The following is a 26,950-nucleotide window of genomic DNA, read 5'->3' on the forward strand; positions in this document are numbered from 1 at the left end:
AAATTGACTAAAGACGTATGAAACCAGAAACTCTTTGTGACAGGGAAAAATCAGTGAATGCTTTGAGCTTTTGGTTGTCAGAGACCAAAAGTTATCCAGAGCGTGCAACACCCCAAACTCTTGGTGAGCACATGCCAGCTGATTGCACTCACTGGTTGTCTTGTGGTAGTCAGTGTGTCTCCAAATAATTGCCGTCTAAAATATAAATGCAGATAGACTGCAAGCACATTGCAATCAACCCGAGTTCACTGCAAATGCAACACAGCTTTACATTAGGGATTTGCACAGACCTGGTGTCAGTGTTCAAAGCGACAGCATCATGGGTTTGCTGCACAGAGTGCCATCATTTGGTCTCCAGCCGCCGTTTCCCCAGTGCAGCAGTTCTCTGTTCCTGCTGCTCCAGAGTGGCCAGAGATGAGTCATCACAGCTTCATTCTAACATCTCAGAACTATCGATGTACACGTTTGGAGTGAATTTGACAGCTGGGACATGCTTTAGCTGCCTGAGTTTAGATGAGCAGCCAGTCACGAGTCAACAGTCACTACAAGAAAGTTTCCTGTGCTAATGGGCTTTCTGAAAAAGATGCTTCAAAGTTCTGATCACAGAGTCCTACTTGACATAAGTCCCAATATATTTGTCACTCCTTGGAGTGATACTGGAGTAAACTGGGGATCTTTTGCTTCTTAGCCAAATGTGTAAAACACTGCACTATGGAGCCACAGTAGTGAGCTGGTCCTCTAACAATGGCCACTTCTTTCATGTACGTCCATCAGTTAAATGTAAGAGCAGGGGGTTAAACGGTCTGTGAAGAAAATCTGAGAGAGTTTAAGAGATAAAAGAGGTGTGATGAGCATCAGGGGGCAAAAAAATCAAACTGGGATCAATGGAGAACCTGCTGGTGTCACTGTCGGACACACCAGAGCTAACAGTCAGTGCAGGGGAACATTTTAATGAGGTCATTAAACCTGGTGTGGTTCTCATAATGAGACAGAAAACAGAACAGGGTCGTCTGTCTGGTTCCAAAGGGAGCAGAAGTTTCTGAGGACACACAGGACCTTCAGTGATTAAATATTGTAGAAACTTCCATAAAACTAAAACTGATGTTGGTATTTATTAGACATTAGCTTGATATGTTTTTACATCTGAGTTTGAGCTGGCACGCTGGACTTCTCCAAGATGCCAGAAATAATCAAGAAATTAATTTCAGAAACAAAAGTTGACGAATAATAAAAAATAAATTACCAGTACTGTCAATTTGAGGCAGTTGTGGTCAAATACATTTGTGAACCAGTGTCTCTCCAAAAGCAGCTTTGCTAAACTGTGTTTAGGATATCAAACATTAGCATGTCAGGTCTTTTGGATATTTCCTGCATTTTTCCCCTTTCAGATTAAAAGAAGACACTTTCAAGCTGTTTTTATCAGAATGTGTTTTCATACGGTCTGTAGAGCAGCTTTCATTGTGTAGATGAGGGTTTTTGTGTAATTAACCTGATGGTATTTCGGTGGCGTGCAGGTGGAAGAGAAACACATCAGCAGACAAAAGCCAACCAGCCGACATCCAAGCAGCCCGGCTCGTGTGAAGGAGGACTCACTGGAGCAAAGCTGGTCCCTCGGGACGATCTGCTGCCTGGCTTTAATGGCTCTGCCTGTGCCCATGAAAACGAGATGTTCGTGCTGCTGGCAGTGAACATAAATCGTCGAGCCTTGAGTCACCAATCACTGCAAATGTACAGCGCAGCACTTGGAAGGCAGCGTGCTTCTCTCAGAAGTCTTTGTAGAGAAAAAGGCTGAGAAATAGAAAGAAGGCAAACACGAGGATAACAATGCTATTCTTATTTTAATGATTACTGACACTAAACAGGTTTTACAGCTCCGGTCCTGCTGGTGTGGCTGCTGCGACTGTGCTGGACAAACTCATAGAAATGTTAATGACTCTTGACAAACAGAGTTATTGAAGATGGTTTGCCAGGTGACAACTTCTGTAATGCTCTGATTTCTCACCACCACCAGTACGTTTCATTTATTCTGTAAATAAAATGCACTGGCAGGTCCACACAAGATGTTTCCACCAACCGTCCCCACACACAGCGTTGAGCCATCTTATGTTTACCTGTTAACAGATCTTTAGAGATTTGACACCACATTTTCAAATGTTTAATATTACAGGTTATTACTCTGATTACACACTAAGTCTGATACCACAGATAGATTAACACAGTTATCCACATATTTCCAAATAACTTTGCTACAGTCTCGGTGGTCACATGCTTCCACATGCATGTAAGTGGATGTCAACAGTACCTTTTCCACTGAGATAAGTAATCTCTTTAACTACATAATGACAAGAATGGATCAACCATAGCTAGCTGAGATAAGCTAAGCTATGTTTTGACAGGGAACAAAGTGAGTGAGCAAAGGCTGTGTCAGAGGACGTCTCAGTGCAGTTAACTCACTGTGAGGATCCAAAAAACTGTTCGAACATCACAGTGAGAGCAGTTTGAGATGATCTAACATCCTCTGAACATGATGACTTTGATGAAATGGTCAGCAACAACATCCAGGTAGGCTGTCACGTTTAAATTATGCTCAGTTGGTACCAAGGAGCCCACAGTAGTGAACCACCAGCAGCAGCCTGAACCGTGGGTACAAGGCAGGACGGTGCTGTTCACTCGAGCTGTGGATTGACAGATACCTTGGTTGTAAATGAGTTACGGCTGCCGTCCAATCAGCTTGAAGCATTCTGGCCTTTCTCAGAGGTCAGAGGACAACCACCACTCACTAAATGTTTGCTGTTGTTTGGATGATCCTCTGTTAACCCTAAAGATGATTTTGTGGGAAACCTGAAGACCTGGCCTGAGGGGGGAGTATGACCTGCTTACTGTTACCATCGCGTGCAGACGTGTGGTGAAAAATTTGTAAATCTGTGTCTGTCTCTGCGTGTTGGCCCTGCGACCTGTCCCGGGTCTACCCCGCCTCTCGCCCTATGACAGCTGGGATAGGCTCCAGCGCCCCCGCGACCCTGAAAAGGATCAGCGGACGCGAATGGATGGATGATTATCTGTCAAAAACACATAAATTTAAAAAACACGATGCAGGTGCTTTGATACGGGACCGTATGTTCATCTGCTGAAGGACGAGCCATTAATCAGAGTCATCTCTTCTGTTCACAATGTTGTCATAGCAAAAGGCAATATATTACAGGTGTGTGTGTGTGTGTGTGTTAAAATATGAAGGCTAAATCCACCACAGATTTTTTTCTTTTTTAACAAATGTTTTCAAAATATGGATGTAATTTAAAGATCTACCCTTTATGCCTGTATTGTTGTAGTTTGTCGTGGTCTAAAACAGTTAATGGACTCTTCAGTCTGCATCTTTAAATCCTTTTTCTTTTGTTTTCCCAGAGTTAGCGTCACAGATGCAAGAGCTCCATCTGGTGGAGCTCAACAGCTCCATGAACACGATTCAGTGCAAACGATAAAGCTGCTGTTTCGCTGACACGCTGGATAAAAGCAGTGCACCTCATCAGTCTGTGGATTCCAGATTGGAGACAACTAATCTTTTTCTTTCCTCCACAGCCTCAACTACACACGATAATATGATGATCAAATGAATGTTACACTGAAACTCTGAGATATACTGACTCCTACATCATATCGATAAATGATTGCCGTTCCTTTGTGATGTGTTGTCATCAAACTAATTAAAATTGTTTTGGATGAATAATCACAGTTGATGTTATCAGAGTTTTAAACTATAGTTACATAGAAAGGACATAGCACACACAAGAGTGGAAGCATATACACCACGGGAACGTCCAGAGATAAGAACAGAAGCAAAAATCCTGTAGCAACATGGAAGTGTCGAGTACAGAGGGATTCACCAAAATCTGCATCTATAAGGTTGCTGTACCATGAATGAGCAGAGCAACCTGGGCTCTCACAACACCTGCAGCAACTTTCACTTTTTCCATGGAATTGGTGAAGTAAATCAACTTTTCGATGATATTCTTTGTCCAGCACCTGTATATTAGAGTCCTCCCTCTGTCATGTTCGAGGGCTTCGCAGGTTCTGCTGATGGTTTCAGACGTCATTTCCAAATGATCTGGGTCATCGTGGTTGCTGTAAACCAGGCACGGCTGCAGGAGCTGAACCGCCGACTACAGATTATACACAATAGCTTCAGCTTGAGCAGAACTTGCTCCATCCATACATCAGTATTAAAATATCAAATATGTAAGGGACTATTTTCAGTGCTGTCCTGGTGATTTTAGGAATTGTTGAAGGACCAGGACGAACAAGCACGCTGACAAAAGTTTCTACTTTATTATGATCATAAATGGTCGCCACATTACAAAGTTATGAAAAGCAAAAGAGAAAAGTTGGTGATGCCGTTAAAACCAACTCTACAGCTCACAAAGAAGAAACACGAGTAAACGGGATAAAATCAGAGTTTAAAGAAGCTGTTCAGAGTTGGTGTTTTTCAGCCCCCGTCTACAACAAGCCCTGTCTCTTCAGATCCTCGTAGGTCTTCTTGTTGACCACGTTTCCACTGGAGTCCTCATACTCTTCCTGAAAAGCACATCAGCAAAAGCAATTAGCAGCTACACCACAACAAAGTACAAATGTCTGCTGAGTGCTGGTACCTCTGTGTCTGGCTGCCACCGCTCTGATGCTTTCTGGGACTTGAGCTTTGCCCACACTACAGTTGACATAAAACACATAAATACGTTAACATCTGAACACGAGCTGCAATCAGAATCTGCTCCAATCTACTCACAAGACACAGCATCCTCGATCTGTGTGACGTTGGCAAAGTGAGCGGTGTTGGGGATTCCCAGGCAGCGCATCCCGTGAGCGTGTCTCCACTCCTTTAAACAAACATGGAAGTTCATCAACCTTTAAACGCTCCCACAGTCACTGCCAACCTCGAGAAAACAACAACAGCAACATACTGCAAAGTGCCTCTGGAAGGCCTTGGGTCCTCTGTAAGTGTAGTTTCCACAGATCTCACAGTTGTAGTTGATGTTCAGCCCGTGCAGTTTATAGAGCCAGTATGGAATTGGCTGCAGGGAGTGACAAACACACACGGTTACTGCGGGTAATCAAGTAGACAACAATGAAACATCTTATGCTATTTAAAAATAGCAGTGACATTAAAGTGAGAGCATGTCCTCTGAGGGATCTACCAGCGTCGTGTAACAGCAGCACAGGCTGCGTGTGGATCGACGCCGACTCGCGTTAACACGTGCAGATTTCACACATGCGTGTTACTGAGGCCGTGTGCACTCTGTGCAGGTGTGTCTGTAGCTTTACCTTGCCGTCCCAGCCCAGTGGCAGGTTCTTGGGGTTGTAGATGATCTCGTTGTCTTCGTCTTCGCTCTCGCTTTCACTGACCTGCTCTTCCTCCTCCTCCTCACGCTCCTCTCCGGTCCTGGCCTGCTTCCTTTGCACGTTCTCATGAGTGAGCTGCCTTTGCTCCTGTAGCCACATACGCAACATATCAACATGTGGTTTCCTCACGAAGCCGGCTCGAAACACGAGCTCCAACAGCAGCATTAACACATCCAGACTCACCCCAAGGATCTCCACGTATTCGTATACTTGAGCTTCCAGGAAGGCGATTTCCTTGTTCCGCTCTGTGTCTCTGTTGGAGTGATGTATGAATCATTAAGAACTACATACTGAACACTTTGATGAGACATTATGAGGACGTGACATCAGAGGGACAGTTTTACACACACTTACTTTTTAGGTCCCTTTGCTTTGGGGTTCTTGGCAAACAGTGAAGGATCCAGTGATTCCAGGGACTTGCCTTTGGTGCTGAAGAGCCTCTGAGCTCTCTCCTCCAGGGTCCTGAACACAGACACATTCAACCATTAACTGCTGGCTACCAGCTGCCAGAACACCGACGTCCTTTTGACTCTTTTACAAGGCCCCAACTAGACTTTTGTACTGTGCTGTTTTAAACATGTCTCAACAAACAAACACTAGAGACAGTTTCCGTCAGCTGCTTTGTTTTCCAGGTGCACAGCAGGCAAAACGTCTGACTGACCCACAGAGAGATCGGTTCAAACCAGCCGACAGGTGGGGTCAGCCGCTCTCTGCAGCTCTTTGTCATCTGCTGCCTTGTCCACAGAGGTCACCACTCGATGGCTCTGCATATTTCATTTGGGTTTTTTGAACACCGGATGCTCTTTGTGGTTTCAAACAGGGCTCTCACTATACTAAGGACGCACGGCGTGAGGTTATCTGTAGTTCACAGATGATTCCCTGTCCCCACAGAGCTGGTTTTCCAGCAATATTCTGCTTGGAATATGAAACCAATCAGCCTTTAATGCTGTAGAAAGAGAGGACGTCTGTCAAAGTGAGTTATTACGCTGCTCCTGTCATGTTTCTAGAAGCTTACCCTCCACATTTCAGTCCCAAAGCCATGAGTGCTGACTTCAACCTGTCCAGACCCAAAGAGGCCAACTCCTACAGCAAAGAGGGAAACGGAGAGTAAAACAAATATGAAACCATTATTTATGCAAAACACTTTGATTTCAGTCACATGTCAACGAGGACTGATTTTACCTCCCAAGAGGAGAAAGCAGAGAGGTCCAGATGAGCACCTGCATGTGTCAAAGCACTACTCGTCTCTTTCTACAAATAAACACACGCAAAAAGTCAGAGAAGTTCCCAAAACCTAACCATCATCTCTCACTGGTCCCAGCAGAAGAACTTACAGGCCAGCCTGGAAAGGTCCCGTTCTCCCATTTCTTCTCAAACTCTGACAGCACTTTGCCATAAAGGTCGTTCTGGTCGAGCAGCGGTTTGACCCGGTCTGTGTAGTCCTGCAGGTACTCCAGCAGCATCTCTAGATACCTGCACAGCACGAGGCATTGAAACGTGTCCACTTCTGCATGCAACACTGACGTGTGACTGAGGAATCAGATTCTTTACAGTTATGCTTCCAAGCTGACATCTTGAAGAAGCAGCATGGACTTACTTTTTGTATTCAGCATTTTTCCTGTCCTTGGGAATGTCGAACAGCTGGTCAAATGAAGACAGGTAGGTGATGTACTCCAGCTTCTGTACAGACACAGGGCACAGAGAGCAGTCAGACAGATCCTGGCTCGGAGGCTTATTCTCTATTAATGAGAATAAACGGCTACTTCAGGATCACAACCTCAGCTCCCTTTAAGTTGATGTACTTCAGGTAGCAGTCGTGCAGATCGAGGTATCGGCCGTATCCCTCCTCATCGGTGAAGTCCACCATATCTGCCATAAACAAGTCATTCATGCACTTTAAGCCTGGGTATGAAGGTCACAGATGTTACTTACAATAACTGTTAAGTGTAGTTATGTAACTGCAGAGCAGACGTGGGGGAACTCAACACAATAAAGTGTGTTTGGTAACCAAAGGCAACCAGTGCTTTGCCTAAATGAGCCTTTTCATTAATGAAGAAAGAGTGTTGATGCTTTCATGGGGAGTTAATCCAGCTGTGAGATGGTAACAACACCTACAGCCTGTCTGACACGTTCGCAAACACGAGGCTCTCTGTTAGTGGTGATTCGCAGCAGAACTGATTAGCATAAGCAGATGATCGGTGCTTTGCATGCTTCTTTTCCAGTGAGCTCCGGCATCGATCACATTTCCTAATTTGACCCAAGAACAAAAGTAGCCAGAAAAACGTCTCGCTACAAACGTTACTGCTGCTCAACACTTAAGTTTAACAGTAACTACATTAACTTAACAGGAGCCGGCACCATACTGTTACATAACAACACCGGTGATCTTGGGTAAAGCTTTTCAACCAGCTGCTTAAAACCCGGCTTTTCTACCATGTAACGCAGAAGTGAGTCACATCCACTGTGGACCACAACATACGGCCAAACTTCAAAGTGATGCAAGAATTTATGGGCGTCCATGTCTTTATATTGTAAGACCCTACAATGACCACGACTACTAAACTGCCCGGTTTGGTAGTCGTGAAGCCAACTAATGGGTTCAAACTTCTTCCATTTATTAATATCATATTTGTGACGTTTACAAAGTGCTCTTCTGCACTTCAATGCTGCACAAATACTACGAACTATTGTGCTTTTCCATGACACAGGTCTACGAACAGCCCAGCTTGTTTTCAACTCTATTTAACTTCCTACATTTGATCGATTGTTATCCAGTCAACTAAGCCAAGAACAATAAAAAAGGCTGCCAGGCGTTGGAACAGATTCTAATAATGACAGTCTGCTGCTACATGCTGACCACGTCCCGTTTATCTGGGAGAAAAAGGACACGGTCAGTATTCACATCTGCAAACATCTGATTATTAATCCTAATTTTGACCTTGAACCACGTCCTGATTGTTCCTCAGCTGTTACAAAATGAAATCAAACTTGTTGGTTGCTGTGTGGGTCTGTAAAATTGAAAGTGTATTGGTAAAAATATGTGATGAATGTCATTCATTCATTCAGGCTCATCCAGAGGGAGCCTTCACAAACAGGATGGACACCAAACGGCACAAAGTTACTACAATTAGAACTAAACGAGAAACTGTCAGTAATCAGCTGCTCTGATCGTCTTAGATTGCTGTGTTTTTATTTCAACTGCAGATTTCAAACAGACGTGTGCAGAAAAAATCTAACAACACTGATCTGATTCTCACACTTCAGTAATCATTCTTCACACAAAGTGTTACTTAATGCAGTGTAGCTACTTTCTATGAGTTTCCTCATTAGATCCCATTTTTGTTGTTGCAACAAATGAAAAAGTCAGGAAGCATTTGTTCCTCTAGCTGCTGTTCTGTGGGATTTGCATGTCGTGCAAACGTGTTCTTGACTCAGAACAAGCACGTGTTGTTTGAACTCACTCTGAGCCTCCTCGCTGGGGTTATCTCTGGCCTTCATCAGCTCCTCAAACTCTGCAGACATGGGGATGGAAATCTGCAGGAAGGACAACAGAAATCAGTTTCAAAGACCTGATGTACGCTTTCAGTTGACATTTTGGAATCAAAAGAATAAATACTTCATTGGGATGCTTTCGGTGGAACTCCTTTATCTGTTTGAGTCGGTTGTAGAACTCTGCAAACTCATTTGGTCCTGAGATGGCTGCAAGTTCGTCTCTCCTCATTCTGTCAGACAAATAATCCAGGAACACGAGAAGAACAAGAGGAAGTTATCAGGACAGCTGGTTTTTCTAAAGCAGCAGTCATGCATTCACCCCTGGACTTTTCAAGACATGAGCCAATGGAGGTGCACGGAAGAGGCATACTGACCAAGCTCTAAACCATCTTTACTCAGACAGACGGTCTATTACAAAGTGTGTGTACTGTCCTACTGCACTCGTGTGAGAACAGTGTAACTGTGCAGTCTTCACAGGGAGTGTGAGTCCTTTTGTCCTGTAGCCTGTATAAGCGCTTCTCCTCATATTATCCAGAGTTCATATTCAAAAGCAGCTTAAGTGGAAGATTATCCTGATGGGCCATATTACAGGAAGTCTTGCTTTTGTGTTCAGCCAATCAGGCATCAGACATAAGCTGCCACATGATTTCTGCCTTCTTTTGTTAAGTAAAACCGTTTCTCTAGACAGACCGAATCTTTGAATGATGTAATCATCTACGTGCTGTAACAGCAGTGTGGTGAGCATCGCATTTAACACAATTCAGCCACTGTTGCTGACAGTGAAGCTACACAAATGTCAGTAAACACATCCACCAACTACCTGACTGACAGGATGCAGTATATGAGGCTGACCAGGGCTCTGTCGGAATTGGTGATGTGCAGTACAGCAGCAGTGCCGTCTCCATGTTCACCATGTGCACCTCAGACATCCCACCCACAAAAATACTCTGAACATCCTGCAGTGGTTGGATGTATTAGTAATGAGCAGAAGCAGAGGATTCTGTAGCCTTCAGAATGTGAACAAGACCAGAGAGATAGTGACCGACTTCAGAGGGAAGAGAGCAGCTACACGACCCACGTCCTCGGAGAGGATCTTGATGCGGTCGAGGAAAAAAGGACCCGATTCTATTTACAACAGGCTGAAGTGGAAGACCGACAGGGGGCGTGTACTAGGGCTGCCACGATTAGTCGACTAGTCACGATTACGTCGACTATCAAAATCGTCGACGACTGATTTAATAGTCGGCGCGTCGTTTGAAGCTTTGTAAGATCCTGAAAGACGCAGGAATAAGTAGTAGGATTTAAGAGTGTAATAACGGACTGAAACAGAAGATGGCAGCACTGCACGTACAAGGATGCCAGCTGCCGTTAAACCCCGAAGAAGAAGAAGAAGAAGAAGCTGTCCCAGAATTCATAGCGCGGCCCAGCTCAGTTTCCAACAATGGCGGCAGCTAGTTAGTTTTAATATTACTCTTATTATTCTTTCTGGGTCACAAAATAAACGTTTAACATATTTTCAGGCGAGAATGTAGCTGTGTAAACCTCAAATATCTGCTCAGTTTATCAAGACACCACATACTTTCAAAAGCGCTCCGACGTTTTCGGAGACGTCTGTTACCCACTAGCTCGATAGCTAGCCGGGGGCAAGGCTAACTAGAGCCGTGAGAACACCAGACTCCCGGCAAATCGTTTTCAAACCCACCGCCGTCTTTCACTACTCAGGTTAAACATGATATATGAGTCACTTAGATAACTTACAAATGTTATTGTTTGGCTTTTTTTTTGTATTTTATTTGTTCCTGAGTAAATCGGTTTCGCTGAGATTAAAGTTATAGTTTTTACACAGCTGAATAAACGTCAAGCAGACAGCTGATTATCAGAAGTGTGAGATGCTCAAGAATTTACTCCGGTGTCCTGTTATATGTTAGATAGCAAGGAGTTTATTAAACTTCACCGAAACAATCTGCAAACTTCATTAAAATTTAATAAACTATCATCTTGTCTTTATTTTTAGTTAGCACCTTAAACACTTAAAGCTGTAAGCTAATGATAGTTATATAAGAGCAGATGCTGCTGGTGCAATAAGCTGTACGCTGTACGTCCAATGGATGATGATCTGATTAGTCGACTAATCGCAAAAACAATCGGTGACTAGTCGACTATCAAAATAATGGTTTGTGGCAGCCCTAGCGTGTACAAGAAGAGTGAGCATATATAAACAATGCAGGCTCAGATGCTTCAGTGTGAGGCGATTATCTCACTCTGTTGTTGCAAGCACATCACTTTTCTTTGGCGTGCTGGGGAAGCAGCATCGTGACACAGACTGAACAGACCGATTAGGAATGCTGGCTCTGTGGTCGGCTACAAACTGGACACCTGATGCTGGAGAGGTCGTGAACACACGAACAAGGAAACATGAACAATCCCGACCACCCTCTGAAAAACTTAAGCTTATCTTAATCTATCTTACTTAGGCATGAAGCGTAGTTTTGAGTTTCTTGTGCTGCTGGTTCAGTGAATTTTGGTCAGAGTGACGAAACCTGCAGCTTCAGAATCTGTGAGCTGTCTGCTTTTAGCCCCGACGGCGTGTCTGTGTGCGTGCCGTCACGTGAACGATCCACGCTCTGTGTTTACGTCCTTGGTGGGATCCATGTATCTGCTCTCATTTTGTGTTTTAGCTGTTTGGTGGTTGTTTAAATAGTTTTGTGAGCTTTAAGCTGAGGTTCTGGCGTTTCTGATAAAATACATTTATATTTAAAAATCGATTCAGGATTTAATGAATCGATATCGCTTTAAACAAGCTAAAATCAAGTTGAATTGGGAAATGAATTTTTTAAACCCAGGACCTAGTAAAAACAATTTGAGGTGTTATGTGCCTTTATGGAAACATGCCTTTGACACAGTTTGCTACTCCGATTCTTTATCAGACTTCAAATAACCAAAATATCTCCAGAATATTTCCTTGGACCCGTCTTTTCCAACAGTGTCCTCATCTTGTGAGCCCTGGGCATGTCCTTTCAGGTGTCTTGTTCGGTAATGCTACAGCTCACGTTTTTCTTCACAATTTGGTGTCATTTGGTCTTCTATCCTGCTCACACGCCTAACATACTGCTATGCCCAGCTGTAGTAGTATTATCACCTAGCTGTCGTGTTTCTGAGTGATTTGCTACTAGATTGGTGAATAAACCCACGTGTGTGTGGACCCCAAGTTAGAGAACAACAACAATGACACAGTAGAGCAGACGATAGTCTAGCAGATTCACATCGTTTCCAGACGTGGTGAGATTGGAGCTGACGTTAACCATCTCCTGTCATGTGCCACATGTAAGAAACGTTACGTCCCCATCCTGACTGTCACAAGATTTTTCAGGCTTCTCATGTGAATACACCTTTAGTTGGTCTACTTTTCAAATAACCGCTCAAAAGTTTGTTCCTCCACTTCTGTAACCGCACAAAGGTCCAGCCAACATACCTATATTTGAGTGGAAATGACTGTTCGCTAAGAAAACACTCACCCATCTTTGTCTTCATACAGGTCTCTGAGATTTGCGCTCACTTCCATATATCTCTGCAAGAAGAAGCGCAGACACCTTTTTACCAGCGTTGACCATTAACAGTGAAAAGTTGCTAATTATCAAAAGTGATTCTTTGTCTCCAATGTGCGTCTCTGAAGTCGGGTTTTAACCATTTCTATTTTACACCTAGTTTTAATGACCTCTGATGCACTTGGGGGCAGATCTTTGGGGTGTCATTTCGTTGTGACACCGCTTCATTCAGTACATCTGATTACGTTCTTTATCTGACCTCTTTTCCCGTGATTAGTGTAAGAAAATGCATCAAATCCGCTAATAAATTGTGCTTTGCACGTTTACAAAATTGTAACCTGGGTTTTATGAAAGGTTAGTTATTCGTTGAATTTCCAGCAAATACTATTAGCCAGTTGGTGAGAGCAGTTTTAAATGAGTCCAAACTCTTACTCACATCCAACATCGCTCTTGTTCGATGGTCAGAATTGATTTGTTCACGCAGCTGAAATGAGAGTTGGAAAAAACACACGGACAAATGTTAATTTCAGCGTTTCTGGGATTCACAACCAAGCGTAGCAATGCTAAAGCTAGCCTTAAGTGGCACCACTCACCGTCGACTTCTTGTGTAACATTTCTTTAGTTTTAGCATCCATTAGCCTCTCTTTCTCTTCGTGATAGCGACGCTGTTGTTCTAATATAGTTTCCATTGTCCGCAAAAATGTAGAACGTTTACTGGAGACGAAGTAAGGTTTCTAATGGGGTGGAATACAAATGAACGAAAGCGGCAATACCCGCCGTATCTAGTACGTTTGTTTTCAATGGCGCATGTCGCCGAGCTAACGGCCCGCACTCTATTAGCCGTATGAGAAACATGAACCCGTGGAAGGGTTCCGCAGTGGTTATGTCCGTGTACAATACTTCTTTTTTTATCTGAAGCCTTTCGACAGTTAATAATAACATTGGTTCCAGTTTATTTTTAGACAATTGCCGTGAAATCCTTTGACACAAATTGTTGAAAGTAATGGCTTCGTTTAGATTTTGACCGTTTTAGCCAGATGAGTTGATGGGCATAACAGCAATTCCTTTCAAGAGGATCCCTGGTGTTTATATTACTGAAATGTAGAAACTGCTTCTGAAAAGTACTCTTTTTCAACGTGACGGGTTGGCACCACACCGCGCACGGTCTGTGCCGCGTGCTCGGTGTTCTCTTTGCACTTCCTTTGTAGTCTACACTATCATCAAAGCCTGCCATAACACACAACGCACCCTCGCGAGGCGCGCGCACGAAGGCAGTCTGGAGCCGTCAAGCGTCGGATTGGTTAAAGAGAAAAAGACCGGAAGCGTGATCTCCGTGTCTTAACATAAAATACGTCCATTCATCCATCTTCTTCGGAGGGCTTTTTTTTTTTCAATCAGTTGCTTGATTCAATAAAAAAAATAATCTGAACTAGGTTGCATTATAGACTGACGTATGTCTGTGAAGGTTCTCAGTCATCCAGGTCATCGTAGTCAAAGGAGCTTGCAAAAGAAGCCATCTATGTCCACTGTGAGCGACCATCTTTGAACAGAGGCGGGGGTTTACGACACCAACTCTCTGCCATCTATAATCCAGTTTTGAGATCCCTTCCCAGACGCCTTAACGCCCACTCACATCCTGGGCCATCTGACCTCAGGAATTCGCATGATAAGGTGGGGCCAGGTTTCACAATGAACACACCCGAAACTCTGGCTGATTGGGACCCACACCCAGTTTCACACCTTGGCTCAGGCGATTAGAAGATCATCAGGGGGTCCTTTTGTCCCTCTGTGAGGGGATACTCCCACTAGGTTTATATCTGGGACTCTCCACCATTTGACCTTAGAACTGAAGAAGCTTCTCGGATGAGAGGTGAAACGTCTTCAAGTAAACTTAAAGAAGATTATAGACTGACATGTTTGTATATTCCTTGTTATTTTTTCGGCAATTTTCACTGGTATCAAAATAAAATCCAAATTTAAAAATGTAATGGTTTGAAATAACACGTTACACAGTAGGATCGGGGAAGATAAAGCAAATAGGCTAACGAGTGCAAAACTATTCTATGAGTATTGATATTGGGTGAAAGGACATTACAAGCCTCAGGTCTACTCGTGCACACGTGAAAAATTACAGAGATTAAACAGATCGCCAGTGTAATTTTTTAACCTCATTTGGAATAAGTTAAAGTGTATTGCATTATATGAATATTGTTTTTTATAGGCAGTCTTCGGGGAAAATAAGGCACAGGCTTTTATTTTGACAGATTAAACCGGAAACTGTGCTCGTCACGGTCGCTACTGTGACAGTCGCGGTTTCACCACATTCTCGAGCAGTCAGTCAAAGCAGCGGACAGTAAAAAGAAGCGGACGAGCAGCGTTGCGGATTTACAGAATAAACAGTGGAGCTTATAACACATACGTCCAGCCAGCTTATAAAGGTGAGCTGCTCGTATTCTTCTCTAATGGAGTCAACTCTATGAAGACAACGAAGATTTATTGGGTTATTTTGTGGGGAAGGGGGCGGGGGTGGTGGAGGTGGGGGGCATCCATTCTGTCTTTTGTGCTGGAGCAGATTTGGCAGCGGTCACTGAGGTCCGCTGCTGTAGAGGAGAGATGTCGAACAAGTGTGTCCTTCAGCTTTATCTTCTTCGGCGCGTATAAAGATTGCGAGGCTGTCTTGCTGTTAACTCTTCACACAGCCAACAAAACAGGCGATCCGGGCCGCGGGAGCTCGCTGGCCCCTCATATACAGCTTTATGAGCTGTTTGATGTGGACTAAAGAGGGTTCCCCCGAACGTGGTCTAAAATCTGAGCAGATTTAAACCCGTTTCTCATTAAACGACTGTATGTATACCATACGAGACCTTTAGAGTCATAGGCAGATGCACATTAATTCGGCATATATCATGCACCTAACTGAACTTAATAAAATGTAAACTATAATAATCGTTGGCCCAGTCGTCACTCAACCGTTAACAGCGAAATAGCCTTGCTAGGAATCCGAGCCAAAAGTGGGAATTCCCTCTTTACAGAGTCGGGTACAGGAAGGGTTCAGGGGTGTTAGCCGGAGAGAAAACCCAAACTCGTAACTGTTTTATTGAGCCGTTAGCCTCAGACAAAAGAACAGAATGAATCCACGGGACTGCGAGTGCCCTGCTGGGTGGGATCTATGTGTAGACTCGCTCAGTAATCGGTGACCGGTTGAGCTGTTGTGACAGTTTGGCACCCGACGGGGAAAGAAAACATCCTCCGAAAAGCCCAACACGAACCACCGGTATGTCTCCAACTTTTGGTTTCAGTATGTTTGTCCTCACCTGACAACTGGAAACACGCAGATGTCTACAGAGATGTTAGCAGCTTACCCTGAGATCTGAAGCGATGTCCTTCTGTGTCACTCTAACCCCACCAGAAACTAAAGTGAGGTATCAGCTCTCCACCACAGCTAACTGCACAGTCTTCATGCTGCAGCTGTTTGTCAGATGTCAAAGGTGGAGTGAGCTAACCAAAGCCACTGTCATCTACACCCGACCATCTGTCCTCACTGACTGTGATTCTATATTCATGTGAGCAGCAAAAATGCCCTCACAGCCATTCGTCTGTGTCATGCATTTTTCATTGCACACCAGGGAATGTAAATAGAGGCATTCACCTTGAGCTCCTCTCTCACATACACAATAATGGGGACAATTGATTTAGCAAGGCTGACCTTGTAGGTGTCTTTTTCTGAGACTCGTAGGTTGTGACTGACAAACGTTCAGCCTGGCTGATTGTCAGAATGAACCACACCAGAGCTCGGTATTTAACTAATGACATCTGCGGGTGTATCTTTGGATGAGGACATAGGATAACCCTGCTTGTTTTTATTATCATTCAGCAGTCCAACGGGCAGCAGGTTGTGTTGTCAGTAGGCTGTCTCCTCCTTTATCGGACATAGAATCACGGCTGTTTTTAGAGTTCTGCAAAAGGACCTTTTTCTGATCCAGCATGACTGATGTGGGTTCAGTGCACAGATAAGGTAAATAAAGTTGGATGAGCTTCAGTGGGGCAGTCTTCCTGCACACAGATTTGTTTTGGTTTTTTTTAAACAAACCTTTGATTATTTCTTCACACTCCTCCTGTTCTTGGTGAACTCCGTTGTCTTCCTTCCTTATTCTGGCCCACTTGTCAACCAGTAGGCATTTGACCCATGCATATATCATCCTCATTTGGATTTTGGAGAGCTACACAGGAGCGTGTTTGCAGTGGGTGAAAACCCCGTCCCGCCTGCTATCTAAATGAAAGTGTGTAGGCAGACGGGCACATTTACAGGACCCTAAATTATATTGAAGTGTGCAACAACAACCCTATGACATGTATACAGTTCAATGAGCAATAAGTTACCAGTATGACAATGTTACGATCACACAAACATATTTTCCATAATGTTATTTAAGGTGATGTTTTTCCTTCTTCGATCTGCTACCCAGAAAATACGTCGTTGGCTCGGTGACCTCAACTCCTTGTTGATGATTGCGAGGTGGAAAATCTTTGAGGCTTTGAGTTGTTGTAGTTGTGCTCAGCGGCTCAGCAATCTGATGAATTTCTATTGTCCACAGTTTAACTTTCAAACCCAAAAGCAGCAAGTATCTCCCTTCATTCCATTCATGGATTCACTGCACAGTGCCTCATAGGGTGGCTGAAGCCACAAACCTAAACTACCAGTTAATTCTTTGATACTTCTCAAGTCTGAATGAAAACAGATGTACAGATGGAATAATGCTGGATTAAGACACCTCAGATTGAAACAAATCAGCTTGATTGGATCATCATTGGCTCCTTATGAGCTTCAGAGAAATGACTGGATATCAGACCGTGAGGCCTCCCCTTAAACTTCCCAATATTTCTGCATGCTTGTGTGTGGTGGCAGTGACTACATGGCAGCATGAGTTTGTGATTCCCTTGAAGCACATATCCAAATACCAGTGGCTGTGAGCATGACCTGGACGTTTTGAAACCTCCACACTGTGAGAACATTGCTGTGTGAACAAGCTTACGAAATGTGTGCTGTTTCATAAAATGTTACACTGCACTTGTACGGCAGAGTCGTGGAGGCAACTGTCAGGATACGGGGGACAAGGACAGCCACAAATGTCCAGCTTACTGGGTTTTGCTCAGCAATATGCGAAAGATCCACTGGCTGAAGCACTGTGAGAAATGCACAGATGCTGTATGTGTGACTGATGCTATCGACACAGCATCCTGAGTTCGTAATTACAGCTTTAAATATGCCCATGAAGTTTTGAAAGGCCAGCCCTGACTGTTGTGAAACAGGCGTGTAACCCACAGCACAGATTTTCTAACACACCCTCCAAACAGGGTGTTGAGCATGAGCTGGAAGCTGGAGAAGCCTGCAGTCGAAGCAGATCCCAGGTTGAACTGTGTGGTTTTGTGATTCATACGGGATTCCCAGAAACTGCAGTGTGTCCTGATGAACGTGTGACTGCTGTGTGAAGGCATCCCCAGAAATCAGGTGTCCTTTAAAGTACAGGACAGACTGTTCGACTTACCATTTGCAGTTTTACTGTTTACCATTTTAAAATGTGTACTTCTCACTGACTCTATAAAAAACAGCCATTTGAAGCTTGACTGTTGAGATATTGCCTTCAGCATGCAAATCAACAACAAGCGCTTACTTTTTCAAGAAGAACTAAAAAGATGTGTGCACATAAAACGGTGTCAGGAAAGGCAGCTGAAAGAGTTTTACGTGACACGTTAAAGAGGCGTTCGACTGGATGATCAAGGCTCAGACGCATGAGAGTGAAAAACCCTCTGAAAGGGCGACAGCTTCTTTGCAGCCGGCAGGAAAGGCGTCAGATTATTGAACAGAGACATGAAAATAGTAAAAGATGGAAGACGTGTGTAGTGTCTTTGTCTGTGTCAGAAAGTTCTCATCCATCTGTCTCTTGTTCAGTTCGGACCTAAGCTCTCTTTGTCATGTGCCGCTTTATCTTCTGCTGCGTCTTCTCCTTTCTCATTTCCATCCTCCTCCTCCTCCTCCTCTCCCATATCTCCTCCTTCCTTCACTCGCACACCTGCCACGCCTCCATGTTCATCCTTGTCTCCACACTTGTCCCCCTGCACCTCTGTGTGGTTGCAGACGGACTCGTTTCCTGTGTAGCTCGTTTTACTCGTCTTTTTCACTCCCACACAAGACAAAACCAAACATAATTAATAGCGACGGGTGACGCAGCTTGTGTTGTCATGAATAATAGGTAAATGAAACTGTAAATTTGTTTTTGGTCGATTATTTTTTGGTTACAACAAAGCTTCTTGGAAATAAATCTTATATTGTTGTTTAAATGGAGCCACGTTTGTGAGGAAAATGCATCTGTGGGTTGAGCAGCAGAGGTGAGGATGTGAGGAAAGGCCATGAAAATCCTGCCAAATCTTCTCTGTCGGTGCCAAACAGCTTATTGTGCTATTGACTCGTGTTCGCTGTTGTTTATTAGGTTGGATAATTGACGTCTGAAGAAATCAGACGGGGCCTCAGCAGCATGTGGATCTCTCCCCACAGCCTGGCGCCTCCTCATGCTGGTCACCAGCTTGGTCACACACTGCTGTGGGATCCCACAGCAGTGTGTGACCAAGCTGTATTTAAAACTGTGTTTCTCAGATGACCGACCTGCAGTGAAGGTTGAGTAAACCTCTTCAGGTGTGCTCGTTACGTGCCGTTAAAGCCTGTGTGCATGTGCAACCATCCCACAGCATCAGCATGTCCAGTGAGGTGCAGCCGAGGCCGGACGACAGCCCCAACACCAGTGGGGGGAGTTCGGACGCCGAGCAGAGGGAGGCGGCTCCTCCGGAGCAGCCGGGCCCCGAGCAACGGGACCAGGCCCAGCCCAAAAAGAAGGAGGCCAAAATCTCCAGTAAGACCGCTGCCAAGCTCTCCACCAGTGCCAAGAGGTAAAGCTCAGTGCGCTCACTCTGTTTTGCGTTGTGCACTCTGCTGGGTGTGCGCCCGGTTAGCTGCTTGAGTAGTCGTCTGTCACTCACTTGTTCTCTGTGGTACTGCTGTTTAAATTGCTGCTTTGGTTTTGCAGTCAAAAGCCAGCATCAACGCTGCACTGCAACCTTCTGTTAATGAGGTTACAGCAGCCTCTGTGAAATAAATACTAAACACGAGATGCAACATTAGGACACTCATTAGATAACTGGTTAAATAAAAAGTAGGCGAGTTATGAAATGATGAAAGTACCGCCTGCTTGTATTTAATACATCTTTTTGTTAAATCGAGTAGTAACAGGAAAAAACAGATACTGGTGTTCTAATACTAATAATGGTGGCGTTTGGCACCTGTAAAGCAGCTGTGCTGAGCTTCTCTAAGCATGACTGGTGTGTATGTGACAATACAAATGTTCTACAGTGTTATTGGATATGGAGTAGGGCTGGGCGATAGAAACGATACACGATAGAAACGATATAAATTTGGCCAACGATAGAGATTTTGACTATACCGCTCTATCGCGATAGCGTATGTTGATGATGTCATCAAGCTGCGCCTGTTTTGGTCGAAAGCATCGCAGCGGCTACAACCATTATCATCTGCAAATTATGGCGGGCGACAGTCATAGCAAAGAGATGAAGCACTTTTGGAATATGGGGAAAGCCAAAAACTGCGCTTCCTCCACTTCCGTAACATTGATTCATTAATGATGAATTCTCTCACAGCTGCTCTATTCCCATGTTGTTGCAGTATATTGATGACTAACCTCCCAGAATCTCTCACGTTAACTTTTATCGAGTGGAAAAAAAGTTGGTGTTCATCCTCCAGCTTCACTGTGCTAATGTTATGCTAACATAGCTGTGTCGCTAGCAATCACGTAGCACAACATTATATACCAGCTAGTCCAACTTCAGTAACCCTGCAAAACGTCACTGCTGTTTATTTTTCTGTCTTCATTTATGTTGGAAGTGGTAGCAGAGCTGTACGTTTGAATTAGTTTCATCTCTCAGTCAGAACATGGTATGAAATGTTGAGGCGTAAACTAGCGAGCTAACTTCCTGTTAACTTCTAACTCCGTTAAATTTAATAAATTCTGTTTTCATGGATGCCTGGATGTTAAACTTCATTGTTACACCTGGTAAAGCAGCAACGCTGATCATTTTATTAAAGATGAAATAATTTAGACCGTTTTTAACTCTTAGTGTTTGTTTGACTTTGGGACCTGAAGCTGACGGAGTTTTGGACCCAGATTACTCTGCGAAGCTCCTCACCACGGCAGCCGTAATGCTCTGACAATCCATCAAGCAGTGCAGCTTACCAAAGCTGTACTAAAACATTTTTAACAGATTTCTGCAGCCAAAATCAGTTCGAGGTCAGTAAGCACAACCAGAATTCATACATAAGGCACACTCTCGATTTTTGAGAAAATTAAAGGATTTTAAGTCCTTATAGTGTGGAAAATACGTTATACAGAAGAAAAGAATATATCGCGATATATATCGTTACCGCACATGCTTCAAATTACATCGCGGTATGAATTTTAGGCCATATCGCCCAGCACTAATATGCAGCTGTCTTTAAGCCACCAGGTCCCAAGGACAGAGTTGGTGTAGTGTCTGTTTGCACCCGTGGTGCTGCTGACTGGTTCAGGTCTTTCTGAACCAAACAAAGGATTTTCATTAGTGAGAGCTTGCAGGTTTCCCCAAACTTATAAACAGTGCATTTGCATCATGACTGAATCTAACTGTGAGCTGCGGGATCAGTTTCAGGATCTTTAATATGCAAATTGTCATGACCACTGATCAATGTCCATGAGTCCCATTCACAGAGAGCTGGGGAATGGCTGCAATCACAGCATTGTAAGATGGTGACAGATGGACCCTTAGGCCCCCTGCTCCATTCAGAGATGGGCTTTCCCTTTTTCACATACGTGGTGGTGTTCCAGGGTAGGATAACAGCTCTCTTTGCCACTTCTTCAAAGTATTAAGACGCAGTTCCAAAGGCAAACCCACTTGTCTGGTGCTGAGAGCGGTCCTGTTGCTGAGGTTGGGGTCATCCTGTAATCTCTTACAAACGACCTCCAATGCTTCAGTGACGGGAACACAAGTGAAGAGAGATGTGACATCGTATGAGACCATGGTTTCATCTGCCTCACCTTCTCTACAAAACCCAAGCTGTTCTGGATGTGGTGTTCAGAGCTGCCTACCAATGGGCTTGAGCTGGTTTGAGTCTAGCAATCCATTAATGTGAAAAGGGATCATCTCTGAGTCAAGGATGGCCCGAGGATGCAACTAAGGGTGCATTTACAATGCTGTGATCTTAGCCTTGGCCATTGATGGTCATTGGTACATCGTATTGCATATTAATGATCACGAAACTGAGCTCACGGCTCATTGTTACGCAGGGGTGCTCGTTTTGGTCATTACACAGATGTTATAAGGTTGTAAACCTGCAGTCAGCTGAGACTGAAGAAGCCACCTGATGATGATGAAACGTTTCTCAGCTTCCTGGGATTTTCTTACCTGAAAGATTCAAGTTTTGTTTTTATTTACATTCATTAATTTTGTGTGTAAACAGCTGATTATGAAGGGCGTGGATGTTAGCTGATTAATACACCACAGCACGTCATCGCCACAATCCTTGGCTAACTAATTAATCATTGATGATTGGTTATTAATGCTGAATACAGTATTACTTAATGTATTATCACAGTGTCATTAACATAGTTAATATCAGCACTATTGTACATACTGATATAAATGCTGTTGCTCGTGTCTGTGCCTTGTTTGTTGTGTGTCTGTTTATTCCACTGACCTCTTGAAGGGAACGAGAATTTTCCTCAGCATTAATAAAATTCTTATCTTAATTGTTTAACAGCAGGAAGCTGTTTAGAGGCCAACAGGGAACAAGCAAAAAATAAATCAACAAACTGGAAGAAGTCCTCATTATGTCACATGTTGCTCTGTTTCTCACCAGTTCGTGGCAGGTTGAAACTGGGTATACTGGTGTGCTGACACTGGTTATCTGGCCAGCAGCAGAGAGCTGCTCCTATATTGATGTTGATACCAGAGAAAGTGCTTGTTGTTCTCCACACCGTCACTTATCGGCAGCTGTGCTGTTGATGAACGACATGCAGGAAGTGCAAGAACAGCTTTACCTAAATAAAAGCGTTATTCTACTACTCTTAATTATATTATCTGGGAGCCGCTTAATTAGTGTCAGATCCAGTTTGCAGCAGCTCCAAACAGCCATCCTCAAGTGTTCCTGTCCCACATGGGTACACACAGGTGGGCTGAAAACACTGAGAGTCAGGTGGAGACCAGAGATGGACCACTTTGAAGTTTATTGGCTGGTTGTGATTTTCCTTCTTAGTACAAATACTGTAAAGCTTTATTTCATGGAAGTCAGATGTAATCACTTTTTACGTCTTCATTTTTACTCAAAACTGCAGCAGTTTAGAGTACACACACACACACATGCACACATGCGCGCGCGCGCGCACACACACACGCACACATGCGTGCGCACGCAGTAGTTGAGGAACTTTTGTACATACTGCACGTTGGCACGTACAGGTAACTTTATCTACACATGAGACTCGTTGCAGCGTGGCAGTGCTGCGTGTTCACTGTGTCATGTAGCCAGTGTGAGGTCACAGGACTGCTGTGTTCCTGTGATGTTATGCTGGAGCTCTTTAATCCAGGTGATAGTTGTAATTTACTTTAATATAACTTGTTATTTAATGAATACGTTTAAAATAGAATTTACATTTGGATTTAATAAAACAAACAGGAAAATACGAGAACAGATTATTATTGTTTATTAAGATGAAAAAATACATTTATTGATATACAAATGTTTTTATTTTATAGAAAAAAATGTTGAATCATTTCTCAGAGAAGAACACCCAAATCTTACATTTGGGAAAAAATGTGTTTCTTACTTGCCTAATAAATAATAAAATCATTTTTAGTTATTAACATGTTTTAATAACTAAAATATTCTAATATAATCTGATAAAGGAGTTTCCCACAGTCTGTGAAGTAAGTCTCAAAATGACAGCGTTAACTCTGACGTGACGCCAAAGACATGCTGCCCAGCAGCGTCACAGCTGTTTACTGTGGCTGTCTCACACTGCTTTGTGTGTTTTGTTATAGGCTGAAGTATCTTTTAATAAAAGCACAAGGAGTGCAGTGAAGTAGCTGCTGAGGCTCATACTTTCTTTCAGCAAACATTTGGTTTGATGTGTGTGTGGACACTCTGTGTGGACACTCTGTGTGGACACTCTGTGTGGACACTCTGTGTGGACTCTATGTGTGGACACTCTGTGTGGAGCTGGGAAAGAGCCATCTGAGAGAAATGTTTATAGTTCATATCAGGGGTCGGTTACTTCAGTCAGCTGCTTAAATCTGTTATCCCCCCCCCCCCGTGCTTTCTATTATCATGCGTCACAGTAAAGTGGGCTCTTTATTTTAGCTGTTGTAAGGCGACACAATGAGTGGGACTGTAAAGTGTAAAGGACGGCACTTAATCACAGCCCTTGTGGAAACAGTTTGCAGTGCGTGGCACTCTGCTTTAAAGAGCCCAAACATCAGACTGTCTTCGGCCCTTCCAGCAGAGTCGTCGTCATTCTGAGCCTGGACCGTGTCTGTTGGGGGTCGTGTACAGTACGACTGTTTGAGTGTCCGTGAACATTTTCAGCAGTCGTTGTGTTTTTGGGAGTTAGCAGCCCAAACATTAGCACGTGTGCTGCAGGCTGCTCCTCTTGGATTGTGTGTGTCAGGATAACTTGATGTGGCTCTAACTCTAATCCAACCACATGGCTGACTTGGCGTGGTATTATTCTCGCTGTCATTGGCCTGTTTGCTGGCTGTCAGAGCACGGGCAGGACTTTTATCGACTTTATGACATATCTCTACTGAGGAAGCTCATCCATGATGATTATCTTCATCACGTGACTCATGTTAGTTTTTGTTTTGTATGAAATACATTTTCACACCTTGTTGTATCTTTTACATCAAAAGCCGTCCACATGCTGTATTCACACTTTGAAAATCATGATGCATATATGACAAATGCTTCATCGTGCAGCATTTCATAAATGAAAGTGTGTGGATTGCACTGGATATTATATATATATTATTATATGAAATGAGGTCAGTCATAGCAGACGCTGCATCAGATACACACAGAGAGGACCTCTCGTCCACAGTGGGGGGCCGTGCCATAAAAATAAGGACCTCGAGGGTAACCGCTTCATTAAGGTTTATTTCACTGGTAGCTTTTGTAATAAATCATCAGGTGCCGCACATGCAAAGCTGCTTTTATTCGTCATAGACTGATCCACATACATGCAGAGTATAACGGTGTATTCATGCACTGTGGAGCCTCGTGCACAAGCATGAAGAACTGGGAATATAATCAGAGGCGCTTTTCCTTTCAGGTTCATCTCACTGCTCTCCCTAACAGGTCCCCAGCTGCACTAGCCAATTTTTGGCACCTCAGAAAATCCTGAAGCTGTTTCACGACTCCACGAGTGGAGATTGTGTTACCGGCTCCTGCTCCTCGTGTTTCCTCCCCTCTGAGCTCAGTTTCACAGCAAACTTGCAGCCTGTGAAGTACACCCTGATCCACAATGAATGTTTTTTAATGATGAAGTGTAAGAAGCATAATTAACTTCTTTGCACATCTGTTGTGTTCAGGTTTTTATTCGGTAGTCAGAGTTTTCTTTCTATGTTTCCTAAAGCCTGAAAAAGAAAAGTAGCAACAGTTTTGGTCGAGTTCCTTTCTTTATGTGCACGAGACCATTAGACAAAGTGAACCTTGTTGTACGGCCATCCTCCCACTCAGCAGTAGTAGCTTTTAACAGCCTTTTCCCACAATTTTCCTTTTATTCAATGGAAACAAGAGATAGAGGATAGAAACTCAGACACAGGGAATTAGACTGATGTATCCATCAGACAACAAGCAAGTGCTTTGCTGCTGTCAGACAGTTTTCAATGTTTCTAAAAGAGCTTTCAGTGCTGGATGTTTCTCACATGTTTAGACGGGATACTCCTCAGCTGTTGGGTTTTGTCAATTTGATGTAATCCTACCTGCAAATGTAAGATTGTAAAGAAAACGTAATGCAATCTGCACTACAGCAGAGCATAACTCACTGGGAATACTTGCCTGTGTAGATTTTATTTTGATAGTTAAATTAATGTTTAGATAAAAGGAGAATCACATGAATATTAGAATGTCTTTGGCCTTAATAAGAGCAGCACTGCAGCTGCTGATTCCTCCGTCATCCAGGAGTTTTTCACAGGTGTGTTGAGGCTGCAGCATGAATCCTTGGTTGGTGTCATTTCAAATCCATTAGTGATGACAAGCTGTTCTGGCCCAGATGCACCAAAGCAGACCCAAAGCATCTAATGTCCTGATAGTGGGGTGCAGCCTTTCAGCAGCCTCGTCGTTACCAAACTGCAGATGGAGCGCGCTGCTTTGTCTCGGCAGACGCTCGTGATGTTATCCTGATGTAATGATCATGTCATCAGTCCACTTAAACACAAAAAGCATTTATTTAGCTAAGACGGTGCTCTTGGCTGACTTGATGTTGTTGATGTTCGTTTGTCTGCTGAGAACAAACCAAATGGATTCGATTTGTTGAGTGCAGCTGTGATGAGTGACGATGGTTTGATCCTAGTTTATCCATCAGTGTGTGTGTGTGTGTGTGTGTGTGTGTGTGTTAGATAAGTGACTTACATATAGAAAAGACACCTGCATGACCAGGTGAATGATGCTAGCAGTAAAAGGTGCTTTGAGTGGTCAGTTGAGATGTTGAGCAGCATCTATCTAACAGTCCAGTAACTCCTCAGTGTCACACGGTGGGCTGGTTGACCTTTACAGATGGTGTCGTAGCGTGATGAGCATCAGTGACTGTTTCTCTAACAACCCTCGTGTGTGTACGTCATTAGGGGTGGGGGAAAAATCGATACTGTGTAGTGTCGTGATATTTTGTTTGCTAATAATGTATCGATACAGGGACAGCAGAAATCGATATTTTGATATGTTGCTCTGACTTCAGAGCACGTTGATCCTTTTTCTGAGCAAGAATCCTGACATTCCTTCACTGTCCAAATGTGGTTAACAGCAATAAACATGACAGTTTACTTATTTTAATGTAAGACATGTTTTATTTTAATCAAGTTTAAAACTTTTTTATTTAATGTAAAATTATATTTTGTTTTAATTTACTTTCAAATTCTTCAGCTGCTGAAGGGGCTGCATAGTTTTCATAGATTGCATAGTTCAGAATAGCTATAAGCTATATATATAGCTACTAGACTGTAATACAAACTGTTCAGTTTGTCAACAATAAAACTGACTGAGATGAGAGAAAGACTGAGTGCGAGACTTTGATATTAGATAAAATGAATATTGATAAAGTTTACCTTTATGTACAGAATCTGAATATCGCAAAATATTTTTAAAAATTGCAATAATATCGTATCGTGAGTTGTATGGTGATTCCCACCTCTATACGTCATGGTGAACATCA

General features: G+C 43.4%; 2 protein-coding genes across 2 annotated transcripts in view; one reads left to right on the forward strand and one right to left on the reverse strand.

The window, feature by feature from the left end:
• Window positions 1-4,299: 4,299 nt before the first annotated feature.
• On the reverse strand, window positions 4,300-13,260 carry sf3a3 (splicing factor 3a, subunit 3). The gene is made up of 17 exons (XM_084918812.1): window positions 13,022-13,260; window positions 12,865-12,912; window positions 12,399-12,451; window positions 9,008-9,113; window positions 8,853-8,925; window positions 7,169-7,260; window positions 6,989-7,071; window positions 6,726-6,864; window positions 6,574-6,642; window positions 6,407-6,474; window positions 5,746-5,853; window positions 5,575-5,644; window positions 5,314-5,478; window positions 4,953-5,063; window positions 4,778-4,868; window positions 4,644-4,699; window positions 4,300-4,569 (listed from the first exon to the last, which is right to left on the reverse strand). The coding sequence occupies exons 1-17, from the start codon at window positions 13,115-13,117 to the stop codon at window positions 4,492-4,494; spliced, it is 1,506 nt and encodes a 501-aa protein (XP_084774938.1). The 5' UTR covers window positions 13,118-13,260; the 3' UTR covers window positions 4,300-4,491.
• Window positions 13,261-14,730: 1,470 nt separating this feature from the next.
• The window catches only part of LOC146362364 (ubiquitin-conjugating enzyme E2 E2-like), a 55,730-nt gene continuing 43,510 nt past the window's right edge, over window positions 14,731-26,950 (forward strand). Inside the window, exons 1-2 of the mRNA XM_084919643.1 lie at window positions 14,731-14,866; window positions 19,173-19,370. Coding sequence (XP_084775769.1) covers window positions 19,180-19,370 — 191 coding nt within the window. The 5' untranslated portion in view covers window positions 14,731-14,866; window positions 19,173-19,179. The remainder of the gene's footprint in view (window positions 14,867-19,172; window positions 19,371-26,950) is intronic.

This window comes from Perissodus microlepis, chromosome 22 (assembly GCF_051167445.1).
Source record: "Perissodus microlepis isolate ML-2025 ecotype Zambia chromosome 22, ASM5116744v1, whole genome shotgun sequence".
In the NCBI taxonomy this organism is placed as follows: Eukaryota; Metazoa; Chordata; class Actinopteri; order Cichliformes; family Cichlidae; genus Perissodus; species Perissodus microlepis.